Raw genomic sequence first — 25,509 nt, 5'->3', positions numbered from 1 at the left:
TAGATTTCAATGCTGGACATAAACAGTTCCCAGAGTATATTTTCAGTATTACTTTCCAGAGCATATTTTCAGTATTTTGCAAGGGTTTAGGCACTTTGATCCCCTTGTGTTAATTTTGGGAACAGCAGCTGTTAGTGTTTACTGTTGTGACAAATCTAGTAAATAGAAAAAATACATACATTCTCTTAAAGTAAATGCAGTGGATATCTGACTAGGGTAACCATTTATTACTGAAGTTGTTTAGGTGTTTCAAAGCTGCAAGTATTTTTATCAATTGGCAAATGACACAATGTTAGACTAGCAAAAAATGTGCATATATACTGTATAGTAGGAGAGCACAGCACTAGATCCATGTGTTAGGCTTAATTTGTGTTACAATTAAGTTGCTTTTACAGACGTTTTTTAAAACTTAGCCTTCCATTCAGCTCCTGAGGTAATAAGTTAAGAAAGCACCAATGTGATTTAGTCAAATGTATAACCATCATAGAAGGTTCCACCATAAAAGACCCATATGATATGCAGGCTCCTTACACTTGTGAAAGACTTCTATAAATTTTTCATACAGACTTGACACCTGCTGATATGGCTTCGGATGAGTCCTGCCTTGAGTGTATCTGCTGAGGGCTTGCTCTGGAAGGGTTGGTCGACTGTAGTGAGCCAGAAGCTGTATTTATTTGCAAAGTAGTGACAGGTTCCACGTGCACCATTGCATTCGATGAAAGGAGTTGCTCTGAAATCTTCCAGGCAGCTCCCAGGAGAAACCAGGGATTGTCCTCCACCTTCATCACCAGCAGCAGTGTGCTAAAGGAGACAAGGAAGGCAGTGGTCAGAGTACAACCTCGGGCAGTGCTGCCAAAAACTTCCACATGATGGGAAAAGAGAAAACCCATTAGAATTGCTCCCTATTCTTATCTCTGGAGCAGAGTCAGCTTATCCTGCAACTGTGGAGGGCTTAAGGGTCTGACTATGCTTTAGCCATACAAAGGAGCTAGCTCATGTGGTGATGACACTTTAAAAAATCTTCTGGCAAATGTATTTTCTACAGTTAAGGTCTTCACTGTCTTAGAACTGGAGATTCATTGAGGTGGGAAGAGCCCACAACAAAGTCACTTCAGCCAATCCCCTGCTCAATGGAAGGCTGACTCCAAAGTTGCCCTTGGTTGCTCCAGGGCACCATCAAGTTGTTAATACCCCCACAGATGGAGTTTCTGCAACCTCTCTGGGAAACCTGTTCCTATGCTTCATTCATTACCCTCACTAAGAAGGGCTTTCCACCATATGTCTGACTTTCTAATTAGAGAAATCCAAGTTTGGCTTACTCTGCATCATACTTGAGGAGCACTGTGGAAACAAACTGAGCTTCTATACAGGTAACTAGCTCCTTCCACAGCACACAGAAAGCCAATTACACCAAAATCATGCATCTTTACACACCTCAGCTGTTACCTTTGACACATACTGTGGTACCAAACTCAATGTTACATTTCTTCTGTTAAAGGCATTGCTAACAAAATAGGCATTTCCTCTGCCCCTTGAAGACCTCTACAGCTGCACTTTTAAGTGGAGCTGCTTAATTTTCGGTTAAAAAACAAGGGAATTTGCAATCTAAAAGAAAGCAGCTGGAAAATAAAGTTGCTAAATAGGTTTGTAAATGTAAAGAGAAATCTGGGCACATCCAGTATGTTTCAATAAACACCACACTATAAAAGTACATGTTATAACTAGCTGGTTTCTCTTGTGAGAGGCCCACTGTGTTTCTTATAAAGGAGTAACAGAAATGGCTACCTTTTAACAGAGCGAAGGACTTTGACTGCTGACTGGTGTTACCCTTTGCAGAGATTTAGATAGTTGTTTTTTTCCAAAAAAAAAACCACCCTGAAACAACAGCTCCCTCCCACCAGAAAATCCCACCCAAAACCCCAAAACTGCAGCTAACCAGCTGTCTTACAGATTAGCTAAACTCTGAAGCTCAGGAGCAAAACTGTTCCTCAAAACTGTTCTCTTCAGGAATAAAGTTGGTCAGAAGCAGCATAAACTATTACAGCTTTGAGGCCTTTGCAGTTGGAGCTGGAAAGCAGTAAAAACTTCTCAAGACTATTTGGGAGCAGATCTGCCTGACTACCTCAGGATAAGCACTGGCATTCCTTAGCTCCAACACTATGTATGTAATATCTCCTTTTCTTTTGGCCATGGCCTTTTATCCATCTGCAACACTTTTTTTATCCTTCTGCAACACTTCTTTTATCCCTCTACAACTCTACCTGTATAGGATGCAAGGCAGTGGTGTGCCCTTCCTATATGAAATCTTACTGACTATTATGGCTCTTCGGGCAGGAGTCCATGGTGACTCCCTGCATGATTGTACCTTACTCAGGGGAAAGAGGTCCAAGGAAGTTAAACAATTTGTACTCTGAGATAACCATAAGTGTGCTGTTGTTCTTCCATAGTTGCCTCAGAAGCAAAAAAACGTGTACATCAAACACTTGATTTGCTCCAAACACTAGCTGGGAAAATGGGAACTCTTCTCACTGTGTTTTCCTTGGTTGTGGCAGGCTTTGACCTGGAAAAGGTTCTTGCTAGGGTGACAACTTTGTGCTTAACAATGCTCAGTGTTTACGCAAACCTTTACAAACATTTATTTAAGCCTTGGAATTCTTGCACAGTAACTATGAGATTGGTATCGGGGCTTTTTATAGAAGCAAAAGAAAGGTCAAACATAGGGCTGGCCAAATATGTGACCCGCCCTCTCAAAACATTTTTTTTCTCTGTAACTAAATGAAAAGATACCAGATTTCTCTTTACCTTATTTTCTGAAAAAAATAAGGTTTTTGCTTTTGACAAACAAATGGCTTGCAAGTAAGATTGTACTTCTATGATGTTTTCTGCTAGGGAAGTATTTTTTCCCTGACCCTGTTTACTTCAGCATTCAGTCCAGTCTTTAATGACTTAACAACATGGGCATAATGTTGCAGGTTTTGATCTGGTGTACATCAAGCAAGTCAGAAAAATAAGCATCTGTCAGATCATTCACTAGCACATTCTAGCTGCTATTAATCATGTTAAGCCCTCCAGTGCTTACATGATCCTTTTATCTTGCAAGAAAAGCACATCACACCTTTCAGTAGGTCTTCTACTGCACACCTATCACTAAGCTTTTCTGTAACACACAATGTCCTAATTATAAGATGACAAGATATAAGAGATCCTATAAGCCATGGAATATATAGCTCAGCTCTTGTTGCCACTAGGTAAATAACACTGAAGTTTTATTTTTGAAACCATGGGAAGGCTGTCTTTCTTTCCAGACTAGGTGACAGACTGCCTCCTAAATCCTCAACCAAACATCAATGACTTTAAATTTACAAAAGAAGGAGAAAAGTTTTATGGGTTTGTTTGTTTGTTTTTGTGGGTTTTTTCCCTCCACACCATCTTCTTAATAGTGATGTAAATTACTCCCAATCTTTACCTGTGAAAACGCTTTGTAGGCTACTGTCAGTGCAACTTTATTTGCTAATCTATAGCTGTCCCTGTATTCTACTCCAAAGCACTATTTTGTACATAAAATAGGGAAATGAGATGCTAGTCAGACAAGAACCAACTTTCTTTGTGATTCACAGAAATCTTGTTTCTTCTCTGCTTCCTAGAAACTAGTTTTGTAGTACTCTGGTTCCCCAGTATGATGCATGCTTTTGGTGTTGCTGGATCTAAACCAGAGCAGCCTTCCAATCTTAAGTAACTAAGACTCAAACTCGAAACCCAGTGCCACGCTGGTGGTCAGATGTGACACTGGAGAACAAATACCATAAGGAAGGAATATCCGATCCACAAACTGCGCCAGCCCTCGGGGCAGAGAGGAATAGAAGCTTCTTGGCTATGGACAGCAATAGCCACAGCTGGGGCCTCACAAACTGAGCAGCGACTGATATATGGCTTAATGTCATCTTCTGCCACAGGCATCATTGGAAGAGGTGCTGTAGTTGAGAGCCAGTAGGATTTATCATTTCGACTTGCATAGTAACAAATGTCCCCAGGGTTACAGTAGAGGAAGGGCATGGTACTGAAACGAGCCAAACACGAGCCAGCCAGCCCTGTTAAAAAAAGAAGAAGAAAAAAGAAAATGAAATTGTGGCAATCATTCTCACGCAAGACAATGCATGTTTTCAGTTTCCTGCTCCTTCCCAGGCACATGTCAGCAAAAGCCTGCAGTCCAGAGTGTTTCACTGGCTTTACAGGTCACCTTGAAAAACATCAGTGACTTGCAGGAGCTCTCTCAGGGGCACTCTGTGCAGACATACAGTTCTTATCTTCTCATTTTGGTGTTTCCTAAGCCTGTTTGCTGAAGTCCCATCTCTCTCTAATTTGTGTTTATTTAATTTTTTTTTTTTTTTTTTTTTTAGTTTTCAGCCAGAGAGATGGAATTAAGGCTGCTACCAGCAACACCTGCACGTACCTAGATCCTGGTTGTGTGCTTTCTCTTGTCCTTCAAAGTACAGTAGGCTGTATCCACTCCAGAGTTTGTTCATGCCCACGGGGCACATGGGCTCCTGGTCGGACTGGCTGTGCTTCACCAGCAGGTAGCCCATGCTAACGCTGCGACCTGGCATGCCTGGCAGCCCAGGGCTACCAGGGCGGCCTGGCTGACCTAAAAAGAGAAGGAGGGGGAAAAATATTACAACTTATTTTGTGCTTCCACACTTCCCACAGCTAGCTGATAATCTAGCTAAACTACTGCTGAAGAAATCTGAATTGCGTGATACCTCTTCTTATTGTTAAAACAGCTGCAGTTCTGGGATTGCAGCACTTGCTTTGGAAGTAGATTGGTGCTGGGTTAAGGCCCCTGGTTTCTAAGATGGTGTATTTCATTATGAGAAGCAGGGAAAGCCACATATAAAGTTCTGGTGAAATTGAGTGTGCTTGGTACAATCCAGATGAACGTATGTTTCCTTTAAAATGCTTTCTTAGTCCAAGATTAACCAATGGTTTTTGAATTCCTTCTATTTGTTCTGAATGGTTAAAACTATGCTCTGCAAATACTTTCTTCTTTGTGTACTTAGCTAATTAAGATAGTAAGAATTCTTCTCTTTGATTAGATAAGGACATAGGTAATGCCACATACCAAACCCATCTTCCATGAATGTAATTGTTACTAAAACAGTAGGCTGAAATACCTCAAAGAAAACCAATATAAAAAAGACACTCAGATCAAAACAGACTCACTGACATGAGTGGACTGACATCTACATCTAGCAAAGCTTATTCTGAAAACACTGCTATAATATAACTCTGTTAAAAGTTAGTTAGCTGTCCCTTATGAAGAAGCTGTGAAAACACAAACTTTCTCCTCCCGTCCTCCCCATCCGGCGTTGTAATAACTTCAGAACAATTTATGGCAGTGAAACAGGAAAGAAGTGCTGCACAACATCTCTTACCTTCAAATCCCACCGGACCCTGAAACCCTGTTGCTCCTTGTTCACCTCTGGAGCCAGGAGGAGCTGGAATGCCACCTCTGCCCTGGAATCCTGGGTTTCCAGGTGAGCCTCTGAAACCTTGCACCAACAATGGTTATAAGCACAGTGACTGCAGAGATACCAACATGCTACCACTTGTTTACATGTGCTCTACTTGCATGTGCTTGGCCCTATCTGCTAGATTTACCAATTTCCACTGAAGGCAAGATCCTGTGGTTCTTGCTCAGGCAAAGAGCACTGACTTCATTGGAAAAGGTTGCTTGGATCAAGACTACGTGAGCCCCACAACTTAATCTTTCACTCTTGCTACCACCAGACATCTCTTGGAAGATTAGTAATAAGAGGTGCATTGCATGCACTCCATGCATCAGTAACACTGCTTTCCCTGGGCTGACAGAACACCCACAATGATGTGGACATTTCCACCTAACCTTCTCTTAAGTGAGATCCATATCTGATGTTGCTTTGGCTACGTAAGTGTTGTCAAAGTTTCCTCCTGTTCTGTTTATGTTATGAATGAAAGGAGGAGGAAAGCCAAGCCCCAGCTTTGAAAGACCAAAACTGGACTCTCCTTTTTGGCATCAAGAATTTAATGTAGAAGAGCAGCAGTGTTCTGGTGGCCTCACTCTGCTCAGGGAAACAGCTTTCACTTTGAGTATGCAATTCCTACCTGGATCACCTGGTGGACCCGCAGGTCCCATATCTCCAGGGCTTCCTTGAGGTCCTATATTTCCACGGGGACCTGGTGAACCATGCTCAGCAACCAGCCTTGGAGGAACAGCGGGTAGCCCAGGAGAGCCTGGAGGGCCCTGGAAGCCTGTGATTAGAAGGAAGATGAGATAGTTTGATTAATAAAACCCCTGTATTTTCCTCGATGTCCCTTCATCTCCAGATATGCAGATATTACGTATGTTAGGAAGAGACTGTGGTCTGCAACTCACTGCCTTAGGTATAGCATTTATATTATTATACTGAGGGAACACGTGAGAGTATGGGGATTGTCTCCTCTTGGACAGCACACAGATAAACAGAAGGAAATAGATGGTGCCACTGCTCCCTCATTTGTAACACAGGAAGCTGGGAAGTTTCCCCCAAACAGCCAGCAGCTCTCTGAGGTGCAGCACCATCTTTTGGTGGGCTCTGGGAGACACACATACATGATGGTGTAGATGGAGTGAAAGATTTACAGGAGATTTCTAAATACACAGTATGTCTACTCTGGAGGATAAGCTTAGATGATAAATTATTCTTTCTTCATAACCCTGAAAGTGACTCTGATTTTGGAGTTGGCACCTCATGCAAAATAAATTCATAAAGGCAAAAAGTTTACTACCAATGATAAATTCAGGCATCTGCCCACTCCCAGGGCTCATAAAGAGTCATGCAGGTTGGAGAGGACTCCTGAGATCATTGAGCCCAACTTCCTGCTCAAAGCAAACCCAGTCAGATCAGCTCTGTGGAGCTGCAGGATGAATAGGTCAGAAAGGAGACATGCACCTGACTGCACTTACCAGCTAATCCTTTATCCCCCTTGGGTCCGACAGGTCCTAAATCACCTGGAAATCCTACTGTGCCCATAAAGCCAATGCTACCTTGTTCACCCTTGCGACCTTTAATGCAAAATGACAGGGGGCATTATTGCATTTCAACAGATCAAGTGAGTGCAAAAATCATGTTAACTCAAGCTGCTGTACCACAGTAGTTTCCCCCTGCCCTTGGCCAAGATCAGCGTTTCCCATCCTTACCTTTTGGTCCAGGGTACCCAGGAAGTCCAGGTCTCCCTGCTAATCCAGGATCACCTCTGCTGCCTTTTGGGCCAGCTTCTCCACTCAAACCTGCTTGTCCACTTTCTCCTTTGCTCCCTGGTGGAGCTGGTACTCCCGGCTGCCCCTGTAGTCCTGGATAGCCTGTTTAAAGCACGTATAAGTTGTAATATGCTTATACTTAAAACCTGGCAAAATAATATTATCTAACTGTATCTCATCAGGCTTTATGTCCTTAATTTAATCAGGGAGGTAATGCTTAGGTCCCCAGAAGACTTTTCTCAGTGCTCTTGCTCTCAGGCTAGCACACCCTTCTGCTGTGGTGGCAGAGGAACTGGAGCATGAAGCTCCCACAAAGCACAGTGTCACCTCAAGCCAGACTGCAGCAGAACTGGGTGCCTGCCGAGATGCAGCCTTCAGTGAGCTATTCCATCCCCAGAAATGCTTCACACCACCTTCACTAGGTGCTTCCCTGCTTCATCCTCAATTCTCCAAGTAACCAGAGAGAAATTAAGAGAGCAGCAAGTACCTGACTCGATGCCAGGTGGTAAATAAGCCAAGGACTTACTGTTCCATGAATCTTACTGCTTCAGTTGAACATCTGGATACAAGTAGCTGCTTCACGCTGACTTGGGAATTATGGGAACAGATGCTTTTTCCAGAATTACAGAGTGCCTGAAGCTAAAGCTGGCAGTTACCTCTGCTGCCTCAGAAGACATTTGGACTTTGTTTCTGAGGAGAGGCACTTGCTAATTAGGGTTTTGAGTGGGGCATCTCATGTTGCCTATTGAAGTTGGATCACGTGTGGACACACATGGAAAATGCATGGAAGAGTGAGCCATACGCATCTCACCATTTTGTCTGGGAGACAGTGTTCCTGTTGCCATTCTCCCAGCTGCTTCTATTTTTATTTTTTAATCCAGTGACTGCCTGGAGAATGGGAATCAGTATGTGTTTAGGCCAACTAACATTCTCTTTCAATTTGGAAACCTAGGTATTTTGTTGGTTTTCTAAATTTTTGCCAAGTTTACATAAAAATTTCTGTGCATCATATAAAAGATGATAGTGGGACTCTTGAAACTTCTGCTCCATGCCCTTTGCTGTAGCACTGAAGTTTGAAATGATTGTGCAGCCCAATACACAATAGGCATATCAGCCTCTGAATATGCAGAGACACAGAGCAGTTCTTTCACAAGTGTGAGAGGCAGGCTCATTGTGTGGACCAATGCCCCCCAGTGTAACTGAGTTTGCATGGTAATGTCACATAGGACAATTCTGTAAATTATTGAGAAAATATTCCATAGACTTGCAAGTCTGCCACCATGCTTGGGTTTTAAAATAGTAAATTAGCATAACACTTCTGAAAGTTGTAAAGAGAATTCTAGATGATTAGATCCATTATTTGCATGAAAATCAAACCTTTCCAGAAGGACAACCTGGAGGAACTGCCTTTTTCTCTGTCCCTATTATCTTATGTGCCTTTAGTTCTGTCTGACAATTTTCATGCACTGTAGTGTTGCTTTTAGTACGAATATTTTACTGAATCAAGACAGAAATAATAATGACTCCTGTTGCTAAGCCAGTACTTATTCTTCCACTGTTGTCTGAGGGCACAACCTTGTACTTAATCTCTTACTGTTGTCTGAGGGGAACCAAGCATGAATTACCTGGCACTCCATCTAGACCTGGGGAGCCTTTATCACCAGGATATCCCGAGATATTTGAAATCCCAGGAGGTCCTGGAAATCCTTCCTGCCCAGGAATGCCAAGTGGTCCTGGGAGTCCTGAAATGAATCAAAGAAATAATCAGCACTGTCAGGAAAATGCACAATTGCAATTATAAGGACTCACCTTAGACTAAGTGTAAAGACCAGGATTTTCCAAATGAAAAACACCTGCAGTTCCCACTTATTTTTGTTTTCTTTTTTCAAATGATGTGGAGGTTATTCTTAAAAGAACCAAATACTTGTTCTGTGCCAAAGCTCTCTAGCAATAGCTAATTGCATCTCACTGTGTGGAATGCTAATGATCGTCTGCCTGCCAGTTAAATTATTATTTCAAGATAGGGAGTACTCAAAATATCCCAGGTATATGGAAGCAGACAAGAAAGCAGCTTTGTTCTTCTGTACCCTGTGGAGTAAGGGTTCATAGACACTTAGGTTTGTTGGGGGTCAGTTAAAGCGAGAAAGTTGAATACAGGAAGTTCTTTATAGATGAAAAGTGTTAAATGGCCAAAAATCTCAATAATCTCGGTTTATTTTTTAAAGTAGATTTAGATTGTCAGAGGGCCACAAACCCCTTTTATTTATTCATTTTAAAAATATTAAATTTTTAAACCTGACGAACAGGAATGAGGTAAGTGAAATAGCTGTTTTCTTCCAGGGCCTGATAATAAATCTCTGGGTGGTACTTGAGCTGGCACAGCAGGTTAGTAACAACAAAAGAACAGGAATGAGCCACTGAATCAAGGAGGCAAAGGCAGTAAAGTTTTATATCTATGCCAGTCTTTTCAGAGCCAAAATATTGGAAAACTTTTTAATCTCCCCCTTGTAAGTAGTTGATTCACCCATAACATGAGCCTGGTGGCTCCTTGGTGGAATAATTGGTGATGAACCACACTGAGATAAATGCAGCCCACTACAGCAAGGTGGGCTTGAGCTGGAAGGCTGTAGGACAGATGATGGCACAAGTAAAGCACTGTGCACTGGAACAGAGCCCAGGAGGGATCAGTGGAACAATCCCACACTGATGGATGGGCAGGGTTTCAGAGAAAAAAGGTAAACATTGATGGATTTGCAACAACAAGGAAGGAAAGGAAAGGAAAGGAAAGGAAAGGAAAGGAAAGGAAAGGAAAGGAAAGGAAAGGAAAAAAGGAAAGGAAAGGAAAGGAAAGGAAAGGAAAGGAAAGGAAAGGAAAGGAAAGGAAAGGAAAGGAAAGGAAAGGAAAGGAAAGGAAAGGAAAGGAAAGGAAAGGAAAGGAAAGGAAAGGAAAGGAAAGGAAAGGAGAAAGGAAAGGAGAAGAGGAAGGAAAGGAGAAAGGAAAGGAGAAAGGAAAGGAAAGGAGAAAGGAAAGGAAAGGAGAAAGGAAAGGAAAGGAGAAAGGAAAGGAAAGGAGAAAGGAAAGGAAAGGAGAAAGGAAAGGAAAGGAGAAAGGAAAGGAGAAAGGAGAGGAGAGGAGAGGAGAGGAGAGGAGAGGAGAGGAGAGGAGAGGAGAGGAGAGGAGAGGAGAGGAGAGGAGAGGAGAGGAGAGGAGAGGAGAGGAGAGGAGAGGAGAGGAGAGGAGAGGAGAGGAGAGGAGAGGAGAGGAGAGGAGAGGAGAGGAGAGGAGAGGAGAGGAGAGGAGAGGAGAGGAGAGGAGAGGAGAGGAGAGGAGAGGAGAGGAGAGGAAAGGAGCTGTAGATTTTGTGTATCTGGAGCATCATTAAATATTTTGGGAGTTGACAGCTGAGAGTTGCCTCTGGCATTTGCAGTGAGCTCAGTGGGTGCTACAAGATGTGATTACCATGGGGAAGGACCCAAGGCTGTTCTGGGGCATCTGGCTTGTCCAGCACTGGGCAACACACATTGCTGCTTCTCAGCAAGGGGTGGTTGTGCTGCAGCACCAACCCCAAACTGTGACCTTCCCCACATTGGGAGCTCTCCTATACCACTCTATACAGCCACATAGATAACTCAAACAGCCACATCTGAAATAAATAATGAATTGATCTGATTCTCCAAAATACAAACCTGGAACACCTCTGTCTCCCTTCTGACCCGGAGGTCCTCGGCTGCCTTCCACTCTGCTTGGCTCTCCTGGTTCTCCTTTGTCACCCACAGCACCTGGGAAACCTGCAGAGCCGTAGCCATCTGGACCTGTTGTGGAGTTGTTCAAAATTAAGATGAAAGCTGAAATGTTTCTGCATTTAACAATGTATCAGCATGCTGCTTATATGTATTAGAGCATGTGGCTTTGCTAAATACCTGAGTCTGTAATGGCTCATTGAAAAAACGGTTCAGAATGGGAAGAAAAGGTATTGAGGCTTTAAATTTGTAAAAGGATATAAATTATGATTTCAAGTTGTGTTCTAATCCATCTGTGGATGGAGTTGTTTGCCAGAGCCCACAGTAAGCAAGCAAACTCCTCGCTGGGCCTTGGGTGACACAGTTAAAGAAGGGACATTGCAAAGATCTCAGTGACCAAACTTGCAGTCAACAGAGTGTTCTGACAGGGAACAGGCAGAGCAAGAGTCACTTACCTGGTGATCCTGGTAAGCCTTTAGTGCCAGGTAAACCATGCAGCCCACTGATTCCTCTTAAGCCAGGCAAGCCTGTTTTAAAATTACACTCATGATTACCATAATAGTTTCTGTAAGTCTGAATATATTCCTAGGCAAGAAATTCAAATGCTTGAATAAATACTATTCCATATTACACTCTTGTGTATTATAGTCAAATTAATTCATTACAATAAGCTTAGTATGAATCACACCACAGCATGGTTTCTGATGGGCAAATTTTGTTATTATCCAATAAACTCACTATGAGATGGTTTTTTAAATAGCTCTGATCTGTCTGGTAGCATGCCATTAGTTCCAGTCTTGCTACCACAATTTTGTTAATAACCATTTAGTTCTCCAAAATCCTCAAACCAAGACAATTATGGCATAATTGTAGGCTCTAAATGTGATTATAATGAAGCTAACTTCAGAAGAATTCCCTCTGTCATAAAAAAGAACCTAACAAAACCTTAACAAAATGTCTAATAGTGACTGCTGCTGCTGTTACAGGTAAAATTTATCCCATCTACTTGTACCTGTCAATGTGTTAAGCATGATGTTAAAGCTATACAGGTATCTCTAATCAACAGCCAGAACTCTAGAGGAAAATTCAACCTTCATAAAAATAAGCATCTGTCTTTCTCTTTGCTCTTTCTATGATGGCAGCCTTCATAACCTTATTAGCTTAGATTTGATGCAGATTCAGATAGATTAATCTTACTAAAAGCAGAGAAATTTCTGGTTGTATTGTAGAAAAAGAAATATGCAAATATATATAGGAAGTAGGTAGCAACCAGTGACATTCTGTTCCTGTGATACAAACAGCTTTGTTTCAAAATATCACCTCTATTTTGATAGCAGAATCCTGTCTGAGCCATAAGTCATTTATCCATAAAACCAGACATTGGATCAGTTCACAGTTTTTGATGATGAGGTAGGACAAGTACAAGTGTTTGTTATCTAATGCCACATGGTAATGTTCTAATACTGTATATCACTGCTCTTGGTGCTTTTTAAATCCTTTTTTGTTCTTTCTTCCCAGCTGTCATGTAAAATGACAAAAGTTTCCTGAGAACTGCTTTCCTGGTTGAGGTCATCTGCAGCTGAAGTGAGTTCAGTAGACACCAATCCTTCTGAAGCCATAAATCAGAAAGCAACCACATAGGTCTTTATTAAAGCACCTGGACTTTTTGAGGAATAGCTGTTTACTAGAGGCAACTCTGCCACTCTGAACTTTGCAAAAAGCCCCCTTTCTTCTTCTTCTTTAGGCCAAAGGTACAATAGCAAGTGCTCAGGCTGACATGAAGCTGTATGAATACCTGCTTGTCCTGGTAAGCCAGGCCAGCCCGGAGTTCCCTTTGGACCTGGCAATCCAGGCGTCCCGGGGCTTCCTTGTTGTCCTGGGGGGCCAACCAGTCCTGGAAAACCTGCGTGACAACAATGAGGAATCATTGCTCATGAGTGTCCTTAAAACCAGTAGCCTGAAACAGGGACTTGTGCTGCCTTCACTCTCCCAGGGGGCAAAATGAAGGCTTTACACTCCTAATGTCAATGTATGACACTGCACCACTCATCCAAGTGGAAGAAAACTGAGGAGATCAAAGGCAGGAGAGGTAAGGTGTAACAGAACAATTAATTACAAACTACTGACATTACAAACTACAGATTTCTAAAAACCTGAGAAATATAGTGGAACAGGCTATTAAGTGATAGTTTTACTTCTACTGCCAGTCACAATAAGTAATTACATTTACGTTCACCTCAATTTCCCCTCTTGTTCCATCTGTTTTGCCTTTCTGATTGGAAAGCTGATTGGGCAAGAATTGTTTAGTACCTACCATAAACTGCTCCAGTCTGGTTGGAGTTTCTAAACCCTATAATTACATGAAAAAATGTAGAGCAACTGTTCTGAAAGAGCATTTTCCATGATCCTCCTGCCAAGAAGACATGCTCCTAAGCTCTGAGTTTATGATCCAACCAGAACTGAACCTAACTTTGGTGCCCCAGTACTCTTGTACAGTCAGCCAATGAGCCTCAAAGGCTCCTGAGTCACTGGGTTCTGGGGGATACTGACTTCATTTATGGCAGGAAAGAGCACTGAAATGCCCATCTCCTTGTAGCATTGAGACAGCATTAGAATACCTGAATATGCCAGCAATACAACACTTTGACTGGGCAAATAATTGCTGTTCAAAAAGGTAAAGCTGGTATGAAGCCAAGTTAGGCTTTTGAAACATCCTCTCAAGTCCTACCATGACTTCCACATCCTTTTCACTGCTCTTTATCAACTTACAGAACACATTAAAAAAAAAACTTAATGACTTTCTTTCAAGGGAAAAGAGATTTTTTTTCTTTCTCTTCTTGAACAGTTTTATTCTTTGGAGCATTAAAAGGAATATTTCACCTTCTTGTCCTACTGAGCCAGGGACACCCTGTGTGCCCTTGAGGCCTTCAATGCCAGGGAAACCAGGATCACCACCTTCGCCTTTCTGTCCTGTCTCTCCTCTTACACCTGGAAAACAACAAAACCAGCATGTTATTTTAGTATCTACACAACTCTGGACTAACAAGCATAATGTAAATTTGGCTACTGAATGGGTCCCTGGTTTTGCTCATAAAGACATTCCTCTAGTCGGGGTGCTTGCATAATCTGGGAGAATGAATAGTCGTCTACAGCACACTGGCCAAACCATCATTAAATTTGTTTTTTTTTTAAAGTACTCCCCAAGTTATGTGGAATATAACACTGATGCTCAAATGTGCTGCACGTGCAGGGGGATTTTAATGCAGTACCTAACTAATCCATGACACAATTGACCTGGCTCTGCTATCCCATCTTCTATAATCATGGCCTGATATTGCTTCTTTTTTGTCATAAACGGTGAAAAAATGATACAGAAATGTTTACTGGAGTTCAAAGTGATTGATGTTTACTGTTATAAATGTACTTTCAGATGAAGAGGTAAATGTAGCATTTCAATAAAGAAAACATGAATCTCTTCAGGAGCTGTCATGAGAGCACAAGTTCAACAGTCATTAAAAGCCCATGGTAAGCTCTCCCCACCTTCCTCTGGGGACTTAGTATGTGAAAAGAAAGATCACATCCAGAGCATCTGTGAAATTAATACCTGTTAAGCCTGGCACACCAACTTCCCCTTTAAGGCCTGGCATTCCTGGTAAGTTTATAGTATCTCCCCGCTCACCTATTTCAAGCAAAAACACATGTATGTTAAGGCATTAATTTCAACAGTATTTCCTACAGTTTCAAAGGAATTGCAACCTGAGTCAAAATTCAGTAATTATTATCTTTCTAGAATAAAAAAGAAAGTAAGTTAAAGAAAGAAATACATAAAGTCACTGGAACAGCCACTCTCCCTGCCATGGATGGATTTATCCATGGACAGTGCATATTAAAAAATTAACAGTATCAACACAGCTTCCCACATTTACACTGTAGTTCCATAAGACTGTACGAAGATTGTGTAAGACTGAGACCCCCCTAAGACTCTTTAGAACTTAATGTTGAGCATTTGATGTAATATATACAAAGAGAGCTCAGATAAGAGAACAAACTCACCTATTTCACCATGTGAGCCTGGAGTACCAAAATGGCCTGAAATTCCTGGAATACCCTTTTCTCCCTATTATGTGATTGGAAAGAGGTATCAATTAATGAGGATGAGGATTTATTCAGTCTTCATAGAATCAAAGAATCATTAAGGTTGGAAAAGACCTCCAAGATTATCAAGTCCAACCATCAACCCAACCCCACCATGCCAACTAAAGCATGTCCTGAAGAGTCACACCCACGTGTATTTTGAACACCTCCAGGGATGGTGTTTCCACCACTTCCCTGGACAGCCTGTTCCAGTGTCTGACCTTCTGATGAGCACAATTTGAAAATATTAAAAAAAGGCTATTAAATTTACCATTTTAAAATTTCTGTAGTCCTTTATGATTTATAGTCCCATTTGGCTGAAGTTAGTTAAACTGAAGCATTAATAACCAAGGGGTAAGTTATGTTTGTGAAGACTAAGTTTGGCATTGACAGCATCCTATTACCCATGTATGCTAATGAGTCCTGCAGTCTGTGGTTAGGAAAAAGCCCTACTGAAATCTAAGGGCAAAGCTACCTGAGAAAGAAACATAGTTTTTGGCTGTCTTAAATAAGTGATATCTGTGAGTCCACTGCCAACTTTTGTAAGAGTTTATTAATTCCAGAGTGACTTCCCAGCCAAAGTGAATCACAGTGATTTACCATGTAGAAGCTGAGATTCTTGGACTCTTTTTACTGTAAGATGTGTGACATTGAGTAATTTTGGGCAATTTTTGAAGTTTAGTTGTCTCCTGATGAGAAAAGAAAGGGCTCTGCTTAATGAACATTGGAGGGATTAAGCAAAATTATTTCATCTATTTATTCAATTTTTCTTGCATTTTGATCTTTGCACTGTAGCTGGCGAGCACAATTTCAAGGGGAGAATGCCATTCCCTAGAGATGCTGAATGCCAGCACAAGGACACCCTTATTCACTCAGGAACATGAACTCACCCTGACTCCTGTGGTGCCAGGGAAGCCTCTGATGCCAGGGGAGCCAGCTGGACCAGGGTACCCTTTCAGACCTGTCAATCCTTTTGCGCCGATGTCTCCTTTCACACCAGCCACGTAGCTGGGATGCCCAGGGGACCCAGGGGTCCCTGTCTTTCCAGGAACTCCTGGCATTCCCTTGCTACCTACAGGCAGGGAAGAAGGTACAGAGAAGACTTAAACTATTAAATCTAGGAAGGCTGACAGGGGGTTGCTTGCATGTGTGAAGTTTTCCTGCTAGTCACCTTCTCAAAACATGGCACCATGATGTGCTGGTACAAGAAGACAGCACACACACACACATGACATAACCCAGCAAAGCTGTACTTGAGGGTGGCTCTGTGAAAAACAGCTCAGCTTTCTCTGCCAGAGGCTTTTCTGGGGGTATGATGAGCAAGGAATATTTATTATGGTAACTCAGAAAATTCTGACACCGATCGATAGTTTTGAATGTGCCTGCTTTATTTTGCCATGACCACTGACCTTTTAAGCCAAAGAATCCCTTCGTGCCTCTTTCTCCAACATCTCCTTTTTCTCCTTTAACTTCCATCATCAGGTGAGGCTTGAGCTGTGGGGGTTCTCCTGGAGGCCCTTGATCACCACGGTCACCTTAAGGGTAAATGTCAGAGTTTGAGAGGAGGAACTGAAGTTAAGAGCACAAGGAATTAAAGGAGAGGGTCTTAGGACCCTGAGAAGTGCAGAACACAGTGGGGTCCACATTCCCTCCTGTTTCCTGCCCATACTCTAAGCTACCACCTGCTCTTCAGAATCCACATCCATTGGGTGCTGGGAAGAGCCCTGGAACCCTCTCCTGAGCCGGCCCTGTCACAAGGGACCCTCAGGCACCTACCCCTGCCTCCATTGAGATAGGCTTATCTATATATTTGTATATATTTGTATTTTTGTTCCTTATCCCATGTGTTACTGCCTTTCCCCTTCTAGTAAAGCTGTTCCCGTTTTCATTTCCAACTTTTAAGTCTCTTGTCCTTGAAAGACGAGGTGGAGGGGGGGGGGATAATAAGGGAACAATTCTGTCCTCTGTTTTTTGATCAACCCAAACTGCTAAACCATGACAAAACCCAACCGTGTTACAAAAAGCTATTCAGTGGCACTGTGTTTTGAAGAGTGAACTGAAGAGTGTATTGTGCAAAAAGGGTCTGACAGACAGTCTATCACAAGCAATGGAAAATCCACTTGCATAAAAAGTTTCCTGTATAAATACAACATATCAGCAGAACAGTCAAGTGTAAAAAAATCCATGAAAACCGAGTTAAACTTTTGCACATACAGTCCCAGGGAACTGGAGCCTGATTCATCTGTGACTGATAATTTCTCTCTCAGCAGATCAGTTAGGTATCATGTGTTTACAAAAACAAAAAACCCCAAACAAACAAACAAAAAAAACAACCCAACAAAAAGCACACTGGAGAAAGTGCAGAAAAGTAGGTTAATTCCAGTGGAAGGGAAACTCTCAGTCAAAAAACCTTGGGTGAGAGAGTTTTGATTTGTTACAAGTTTTTTTGTTCCTTATCTTGATTTGAAGGTTACTGGTGACAGTGGTAAATACTGTCCTGAAAGCCCCCAATAAATTACATGACTATCTTAAGTTCTTTGGGATCTGCAGAGACAGGCCAGCCACTCAGACTTGTCTCCCATGATCATGGACTGGCTTATACTTCTTCATCAAGAAGTATACTTGCACTTGTCTTTGCAGGGGCTGTTTTCACACTTGTCACACTCCCCTGAATTACTGGGGCCACTGTTTTGCAACCTTTGAATCGCAGACTGGGTTTTATTAAGTACCTACCTCAGGGCTCCTGGGAAGAAAATTTTGGTCTTGTGGTGAAGAGCGTATTTCAAGTTCAGTGTAATGTATCAGATAATTGTATGCAAAATAGAGAGGGCAGAGTTACAGTTTTCATTTCATGGATGGTGATATCAACTGATATGTTTCTGACTTTTTACTACTTAATTGCTGAGTTCTGCATGTGCCCAGAGGTGCCACTGTCTGAGCTCAGCTGAATAATGAGATGTCCACCTTTAACTAAATGTATACAGATTCACAAAATAACCTTTCTCTGAGCCTAAAATCCAAGTAGCTTGGCCAGAGGCCCATCTGTGAAATATATGGGGGAATGTCTGAGCTAAATTTACTGCATGAAAAATGTGTCTTCTTTGTCTTTATGTCCTTGTAAAATAGTTCTCCAGATGTGAAAAACAAACACACTGGTACCACCTGTAAGCAAATACCTTTAAAGCCACGTGAGCCCTGTGAGCCTTTATCACCACGATCCCCTAAGGAGCCAAATTCTCCTCTGACTCCTTTGATGCCTGGCCTTCCTTTTAGGCCTGTAATGCCTTTGAAACCATCAATACCAGGTAAACCTTTTGAACCTTTAAAGAAAGAAGAGGAAGAGAACTGTTACCTCACTCATATTTCTGCAGATTAAGCAAATATGAACCAGCATGACTAAAATGGTATGAAAACTTAAGTGCAGCAGTACCTAGTTTTGGGTGCTTGGATGAAATCTGCAGGACCCAAACTCTCTGAGCGGTCAAGAAGATAAGGAGGACACTGAACTGCCTCAACTGGCCAAGAGGAGATGTTTTGGAGATGACCAGAACTTAGTGTCTTCTTCTGAAAGACTGTTCAGAAGAACAGTCTGTTCCCCCTTACAGATCAGCTAGAAAAAGGTAGCTAGTTCCACACTAGGCTTTTAGTTAGCCCATTCTTCTATGGGTAGAGATCCAAATCATGGGGCTAGGACTCCTTGGTCCTTCCTCACCAGAAGTTCCCATCCATACTCCTCTTTTCTAAACAAGAGGATGCTATTTTATATGGCTCATACTAACAAATAGATCTTCATTCCTCTCAAATGAGAGCTGATCAGTGTTTCAGGGTTATCAAAGGAGAAAAGTCCCATCTTTCCAACTGATGAAATTGAGACATGCGTTTTTAGGCATGCACCCTGCCTTGTGTTTAACTTGGCTTCACATGGAACTGAATCCTGTTGAGACTCCCTGTGTGATGCAGAGAGGTTGCATTGTACATAGAGTTTTTGTGGCGGGCAAGTGAGAATCTGACCTTCTCTACAGGAAAGATTTGTATCCTGGCAAAAGTCAACATCGACGTCTTGTGTCTGGCATTGCTCAGTACACAACTGCCAGCTTTAAAAACTTTAAAGTTTTGGGGCAACATCTCTTTAATTTCCCTGTGAGCCAGTGGGACTGGGATGAGGGAAAGACTTTTGGAGAGAGAAAAGAGCAAATACTTAAAAAAATATTTTTAAAGGAGAAATAAACCAGCAATTGCCCTTCTAAATATGGCTGTACTTCCTAAGCTAGCATTTTGCCAAGCACAACACAGAGGGAAACAGACAGCAGTTTTGGAATGTATTAGGCATATGACTGTAATTCTTCTGTTTTAAACAGAACTAACTGATCAGAGTACATGTTCTGCTTATCTCAGCACTTAACAGCTTTAAGCAACATCTCTTGTTTCAAAGCAGCTGTGCAGAGCTCACCTTTATCTCCTGGAAAGCCATCCATTCCTCTTATGCCAGGGGGACCAGTTGCACCAGGTCTACCTTGTGGTCCTGGGTAACCAGTATCACCTTTGTCACCAGACAAACCTTTCATGCCCACGGGACCAGGAAAACCTTGCTCACCATCTTCTCCCCTAGGACCAGGTGGACCTGCCATGTGAAGGTGAAAACAGGGAGATTAAAAAGTGTTTGGACATCCACGGTGATTTCATATGTGGTGGCTCAAGAGGGAAAGAACTGCTATCCTACCAGTTTCATTTTGAGGAGGGAAAATCAGGCTTTTTTTCAGCAAAGAACTGCAGAAGTTGTTGTAAGGACAAAGCAGCTCACCAATGCAAACCAGTCTCACTACCAGATTGGCTGTGTACCCACTCCTGACAGGACTTCCCACTCCTCTTTAATTTAAGAATTAAGACCCTTTTCCCCATTTGGGAATGGGGAACCACTTGGGAACCACTCCCATTTGGTAGCTGCCTTCTCCCAGTTTGCCACCAGCAAACTCTGACCTGGCTTAATAAATGACTACAGAAGGAAAAACAGCAGCTCTGTCAATGAGGACCATCATCATCCCTACTTACCATGTGTGATACCAGCATTATTTGCAGTCACAGTTTCTGTACTATTACTTCAGCTGTAATTTCTGTACCTTCTTTGGCTGGGAATTAAAACGTGGCACATATCATAACCCCAACACAGTTGGTTGTGGAAACCAACACAGTTGTCCTACCACAGAGAAGTAGCAAGAGGAGTGACACAGAACAGCAATATTTCCTCACCAATAGGTCCTGGAGGGCCAGGCCTGCCACCTGGCCCAGGGTTTCCTGGTAGGCCTGGGAATCCACGTGTTCCTGGTATTCCAGGCAATCCCATCAAACCAGGGAGACCTTGTGGCCCTGGATCTCCTTTAGGTCCTGGCAAACCTGGGTTACCATCCGCTCCTAAAATACCAAAATCATGCATTAGAGACCATAAATATCTAGAGAGCTGATAATTACATATCCCTTCTGTATATGCACTGATCTCTAAGGGTATGTTTTTCCTCTGAAAATTCAGTGAGAACAGGAAAAGCAAGTTAGAAAGACTGCTCATTAGGGTGAAAGTAATTGACACTACCTGTATTGATCTCAATATCAGCATTGGAAAGGTTGACTGGCTCTTTCAAATGAGTACAAACACTATGGCACCAGGTGGGTAGAAGCAAAGCAGGTCTCCTCCACTTCTAACCCCAGTAACTCTGTAATTCCTGATCTCTCTCTTTATTACATACAGATTTGTAAGACTTCAATCAGGCAGCTGACAACCACTGAAATAATACTCTGTATATAGTCTAAAATGTGATGGGGAGGAATAGGAACATTCAAGGCAGACCTGGGCTCTGCTTTTGTGTTACTGTTCTGAGATTTTCAAGTAAGGCCTTTACAAGGCTTTGCTACAAGATTTATTTAAACATCTATGCAAAAAAGGCCCTGATTCTACATGACTTAGTGCACTGGTAGAAAACTTACATCTCAGCAATGCATGAACAAAGGGGGTGGTCAAGATATAAAAGTAATGCCCACTTTGCATTCAGACTGGGGAAGCATCAGTGTACGAGATCTCTAAAGTACATGGCACTTAAAATCTAGATGAAGAGGATCTGCTTCTCTTTATTCAGGTTTAATATCACGGTAGGTCCATTGGCTTGGTAAGAGTCTAGTGTTCTTTGTAACTGAGGTCACATAAGGTGAGTTTTCTCAACAAGAGAATACAAGATTTAGCTCTCTGTTCTGAGGGTCTAGTAGTTTAAGAGGCATAGATGATATAAAGGAATCACTGGCCACTTCATATAAAAAAAAAAATATATATATGACTGACTCATACAAAAATTCACATGCTTTTTTGGGCCAATCTGTTAGAAGTGTAAAATAAATCAAGGACAGACTAGTAATGCTTTTCCTATTCACTGTATTTATTTTTTGGTATTAGTGAAAACTAAATTCTACAGAAATGCTTAGAAAGAAGGTACTAAGTCACACTTTCCCTCCCTCCTCTTTTCAATTTGTTTTACCTTGAATTCCTTCACCTTTTCAAAGGTGTTAGTGATGTTTTCTGCCTTTTCTCAAACTGGCCGACTGTCACAGAGCTTCCTTCATCCCTTACCTTCCCTCTGGGGCTCTGCTGAAGGTGAAACCAACTCTTCTCACTTCAAGTAATGTGAGTAAGATGATGCTCTTTGTTTCCTTCTTATTTGTCGTGAAAATCATGACAAGAACCTCCAAAACAGGTTCCTTTGATACACCCCCTTACTTTGAGCTACTCACACAATTAGTAAGCCTTTCTGGCTTCCACTACAAGGGTAAGGGGGTAATCAGCAGTCCTAAATTTAACTATGTTTCCAAATGCTCCTGAAACTGTGTATCAGTGGTTCCTTAACTCCCACATGTGTTTTTGAAAGTCCTCCAGAATTCGGAGTGACAAAGTCATATTTTATAGAGAAATTATGGTTTTCTCGGTTTTCTATACAGAGTTTAGCATGTTTTTTAAGCTCTGTAAAGTAAAGAAATAAAACGAACACTTAAAGCTTTGAATAAGTATATAGTGTTATCTTTTTCCTGTTCCCTGAGTGTCCAAAAACTGACCAAGTAAAATGAGTTATCAATGTTTACTTAACACTATGTCATCTTAGTTAAAATGTACAAATTCAGCACTGGTGCTCTGTGCTTGCCTGCAAAGCCATGTACTACCCATAAATCTGACACAGGACACAATGTCAGTATTATTCAGTATGTCAGTAAAAAGTAAGAACAATAACAACAGCACCATTCCTTTAGCTGTAGTGGAAAAACCTAACAGTACATCGGAATGCAATCAAGATTTGCAAAATCTGTTTTAATGGTATTCTATTGTAGCTGGTTTAATGTAGGGCAATCAGTGCTGGTCATAAGCAAGGGATCTCCTGAAGCTGTTTGGAGGAGCTCGGCATATTGGTAACAGTTGAGGTAGATGGGGAAGGGGTGGGAGATCATTAGGCTCTGGAATTGGGGTCATCAGTACTTCCAATGCATCCTAACACAGCCTCTTACTGCTCTCACATCTCTGTAATTTGTCTACATTTACATCACACTCTTCCTCAAACATTCCTTCATGCAAAGTAGCTGTTACCTCTAACTCCTGGTGTTCCTTGATCTCCTGGCATGCCTTTCAAGCCTGGGAAGCCTGGCAGCCCAGCATCCCCTCGGGGACCTGCTGGTGCTCCTAAGACGTCACCGGGAAGGCCTTTCAGTCCCGCTGCTCCCGGAGCACCGGATTTTCCTGTACGACCCGGGTGTCCCTGCAGTCCGGGGAGACCATTTGGGCCCCTGTCTCCCCTGAGCCCAGTGAAACCTACAAATAGAACAGGGAGTAGGCATCAAAGGGCTCACTACAAATGTGGGAGTGCAGATCCTAGATTTCACCATCGTAACACCTTTTATATTATTGTCATTTCTCCTAGTTCTTAGCAGAAACCTGTAGGATCAAACAAAGTATTATATAAATGTTTTTAAACCACGCAGCATTTATAAGAACATTTGGCCAAATGTAGAAATTGGCAGAATTTAGAGGTGACCCTTCAAGGATACCTAGTGCCTGGGTGATTAAAGATCCACAGCTCCAAGCAGAGTTACTCCTATGTAACTATTCTGACATTATAGTTGTGTTTATTGCAGCATTTTACAAACGTCTTATTCTGCAAGGGAAAAAAAAAAAAGCCCAGTTTTTGCACACTAAAACCTGGTTCAATACACATCAAGGGTAAGACATTCAAAGGAGTCAGATTTTAAAAAAAATGGATGGGGAGTGAATGGATATTGGTGAACTGGGAAGAGCTGGGGGAGTTGCCCAGAGAGGTCATTGCTGTTTCTGTTCCCCACACATCTCAAGGGGCCAATGCCAATTGCTCCATGCTTTTGATAAAGGGCAGCCACCATCACTGTCCTCCATCCTGCAGGTGAATAACTGGGAGGACACATGCCCCCGTAGCACAAATGACAGGAGAAAGGCATCTTGTAGACCAAGAAAATGGATTTGGATTGGAAGTTAAGTCCAAGCACTGGTGAAATAAAGTATGGAAGGATGCAGAAAATTGATCTGAGGGCTGACCACCCTGTAGCCTGGAAGTCATATAGCATAGGAGCTCTAATGTAGCATTTAGAACACCCTGCAGAGGTGAGCAGAGGTTCATGGTCTTGTCCTACCATGTTTTATGAACCATGTTTTAGATGCATGCTATTTAGAGCCATGTTCTATGATGCATCACTTGTCTCTTGACCAGGTCATGCATCAACTCTTCTTTTGCTTTTGCTATTACAGATACTGTAGCTGAGCCTAGAAAATATTTTCAGGTTGTGAGCTGCCTCACACCTGGGCACTGAATTTGGGAATTTGTGGCAATTCAGTATCTGTGAGGATTTAGGACTTGTAAAACAGAGGGAGAGAATTTCTAAAGAGCTCTTTAATTAAGTTGTATCATTGGCTTTTGAATTGTGCTGCAGAAAAAACTCAGTGCCTGTTTCACTGACCAAATTTGCCTGTTCAACCACAGGAAAGTGATAGTTTCTGGCAGTATCTCTTGCTGGATTGACTGATGATCTGTGAACATACGTCCTGAAGCTTATATCTTTATGTAGTGGCACTATTTTAGGCTCATCTGACTTACTATCTATAAATAGTTCAGCTGTACATGCAATTAACTGGTGTCTCTTGGACATTCTGGAACCTCTGGAGAGATACAGAAGCCCTGGGATTTAATCTGTACCTATTACAGAGTAGCACAAAATATGACAGGCACTGAAAGTTGCAAACACTGGAAACAACCAAGTATGGGCAAGGTGAGTAGCTAGCACTGTGCCTTTGATACATCCAGTGTAATTTATACTAATGCTGGAAAGAGTGAAATAGAAATGCTAATACTAGTACTTTCTTCCTTTCTGCATTATCATTCTGAGTGTATTACATTTGGAATCTGAAACGTCTTGTTATTGAATTTCTTTGTTTCTATGTGAACTTCATGAATTTTTACTGTCACTTTTGCAATTTTCCACTATAAAGCAGAATTTAAAAGGTTGGTGTCTGTGTTACTTTTCATTATTACAGAAGTTGCAGGAAATCTTTTTGTATAATAGCTTATTGTTTTAACGTGGAAGGGAAAAGAAGTTAAAAATATATCTGGAATCAAATTTTTGTGTTTCAGTGACTGTAGTGAAGAAGTCAAAAGTATAAAATGGGCTAGTATTTATGTTAAGATACCTGGAGGACCTGGGAGTCCATCCCGACCTGGATCACCTCGTGTACCATTTAGCCCTGGGAATCCCACTGGACCTGGATCACCTGGGAATCCTCTTGCACCTTTGGCACCTAAATTGTATATAAAAAAGTGAGAAAGTGTGATCTGAACAGAGAAAACAGACATGTGCACATGAAGTAAGAAAAGGAAAGTATCATTATGATGTGTTTCTGGATGCAGAGATTAAACTTTTTCTTTTTAAATTCATTAGGATTATACTGTAGCTTTTTTTCAGCATTCAAGATCCTGAGACATGGGCCAAAAATCTAGGCTATGTACTCTTACAGACATGGATTAACCTGACTTAAAGACTAATTATATGGAGACTACCAGGGTGAAAGTAATTAGTCTCAAAGACTTTCTGAGACTTTCAGTATTTTGTACATGAAAGCTTTTTTCTTAAGGTCAAAAGGCAATGACAAAGAAGAATGCTCAACAGAAAGAGGCACAGATGAGATGCTGTAAGAGGAACAAATTTTTCCCTTCCTTGCTAAATTGATCACAGAACAAGAGCAGACTGGTTTAGATAACCATGAAACAGAGATGTAAGGCTAAAGGTTAGATCTAATCATCCTAGAAACTGAATAG

The 25,509-nt window shown here is 41.8% G+C and overlaps 1 protein-coding gene across 3 annotated transcripts in view; it reads right to left on the bottom strand.

The window, feature by feature from the left end:
- Positions 1-206: 206 nt before the first annotated feature.
- The window catches only part of COL4A2 (collagen type IV alpha 2 chain), a 147,476-nt gene continuing 122,173 nt past the window's right edge, over positions 207-25,509 (bottom strand). For 2 of the 3 annotated variants that reach the window (XM_071743109.1, XM_071743117.1), the window contains exons 28-48: positions 24,885-24,992; positions 22,761-22,982; positions 20,396-20,557; positions 19,599-19,769; positions 18,325-18,468; positions 16,558-16,683; positions 16,039-16,220; positions 15,068-15,131; positions 14,619-14,693; positions 13,895-14,002; positions 12,810-12,917; positions 11,470-11,541; positions 10,961-11,086; positions 8,899-9,015; positions 7,214-7,375; positions 6,980-7,078; positions 6,139-6,285; positions 5,430-5,546; positions 4,451-4,642; positions 3,802-4,088; positions 438-801 (exon numbers count right to left, since the gene is read on the bottom strand). In XM_071743109.1, coding sequence (XP_071599210.1) covers positions 547-801; positions 3,802-4,088; positions 4,451-4,642; positions 5,430-5,546; positions 6,139-6,285; positions 6,980-7,078; positions 7,214-7,375; positions 8,899-9,015; positions 10,961-11,086; positions 11,470-11,541; positions 12,810-12,917; positions 13,895-14,002; positions 14,619-14,693; positions 15,068-15,131; positions 16,039-16,220; positions 16,558-16,683; positions 18,325-18,468; positions 19,599-19,769; positions 20,396-20,557; positions 22,761-22,982; positions 24,885-24,992 — 3,044 coding nt within the window. In that variant the 3' untranslated portion in view covers positions 438-546. Of the gene's footprint in view, positions 802-3,801; positions 4,089-4,450; positions 4,643-5,429; positions 5,547-6,138; positions 6,286-6,979; positions 7,079-7,213; positions 7,376-8,898; positions 9,016-10,960; positions 11,087-11,469; positions 11,542-12,809; positions 12,918-13,894; positions 14,003-14,618; positions 14,694-15,067; positions 15,132-16,038; positions 16,221-16,557; positions 16,684-18,324; positions 18,469-19,598; positions 19,770-20,395; positions 20,558-22,760; positions 22,983-24,884; positions 24,993-25,509 lie in introns of all 3 variants that reach the window. The other variant, XM_071743125.1, reaches the window with a different exon arrangement.

Source organism: Heliangelus exortis, chromosome 1 (genome assembly GCF_036169615.1).
Source record: "Heliangelus exortis chromosome 1, bHelExo1.hap1, whole genome shotgun sequence".
NCBI lineage: Eukaryota > Metazoa > Chordata > Aves > Apodiformes > Trochilidae > Heliangelus > Heliangelus exortis.
Note: the sequence above shows the minus strand (reverse complement) of the source record. Positions and strands in the feature narration are given on the sequence as shown.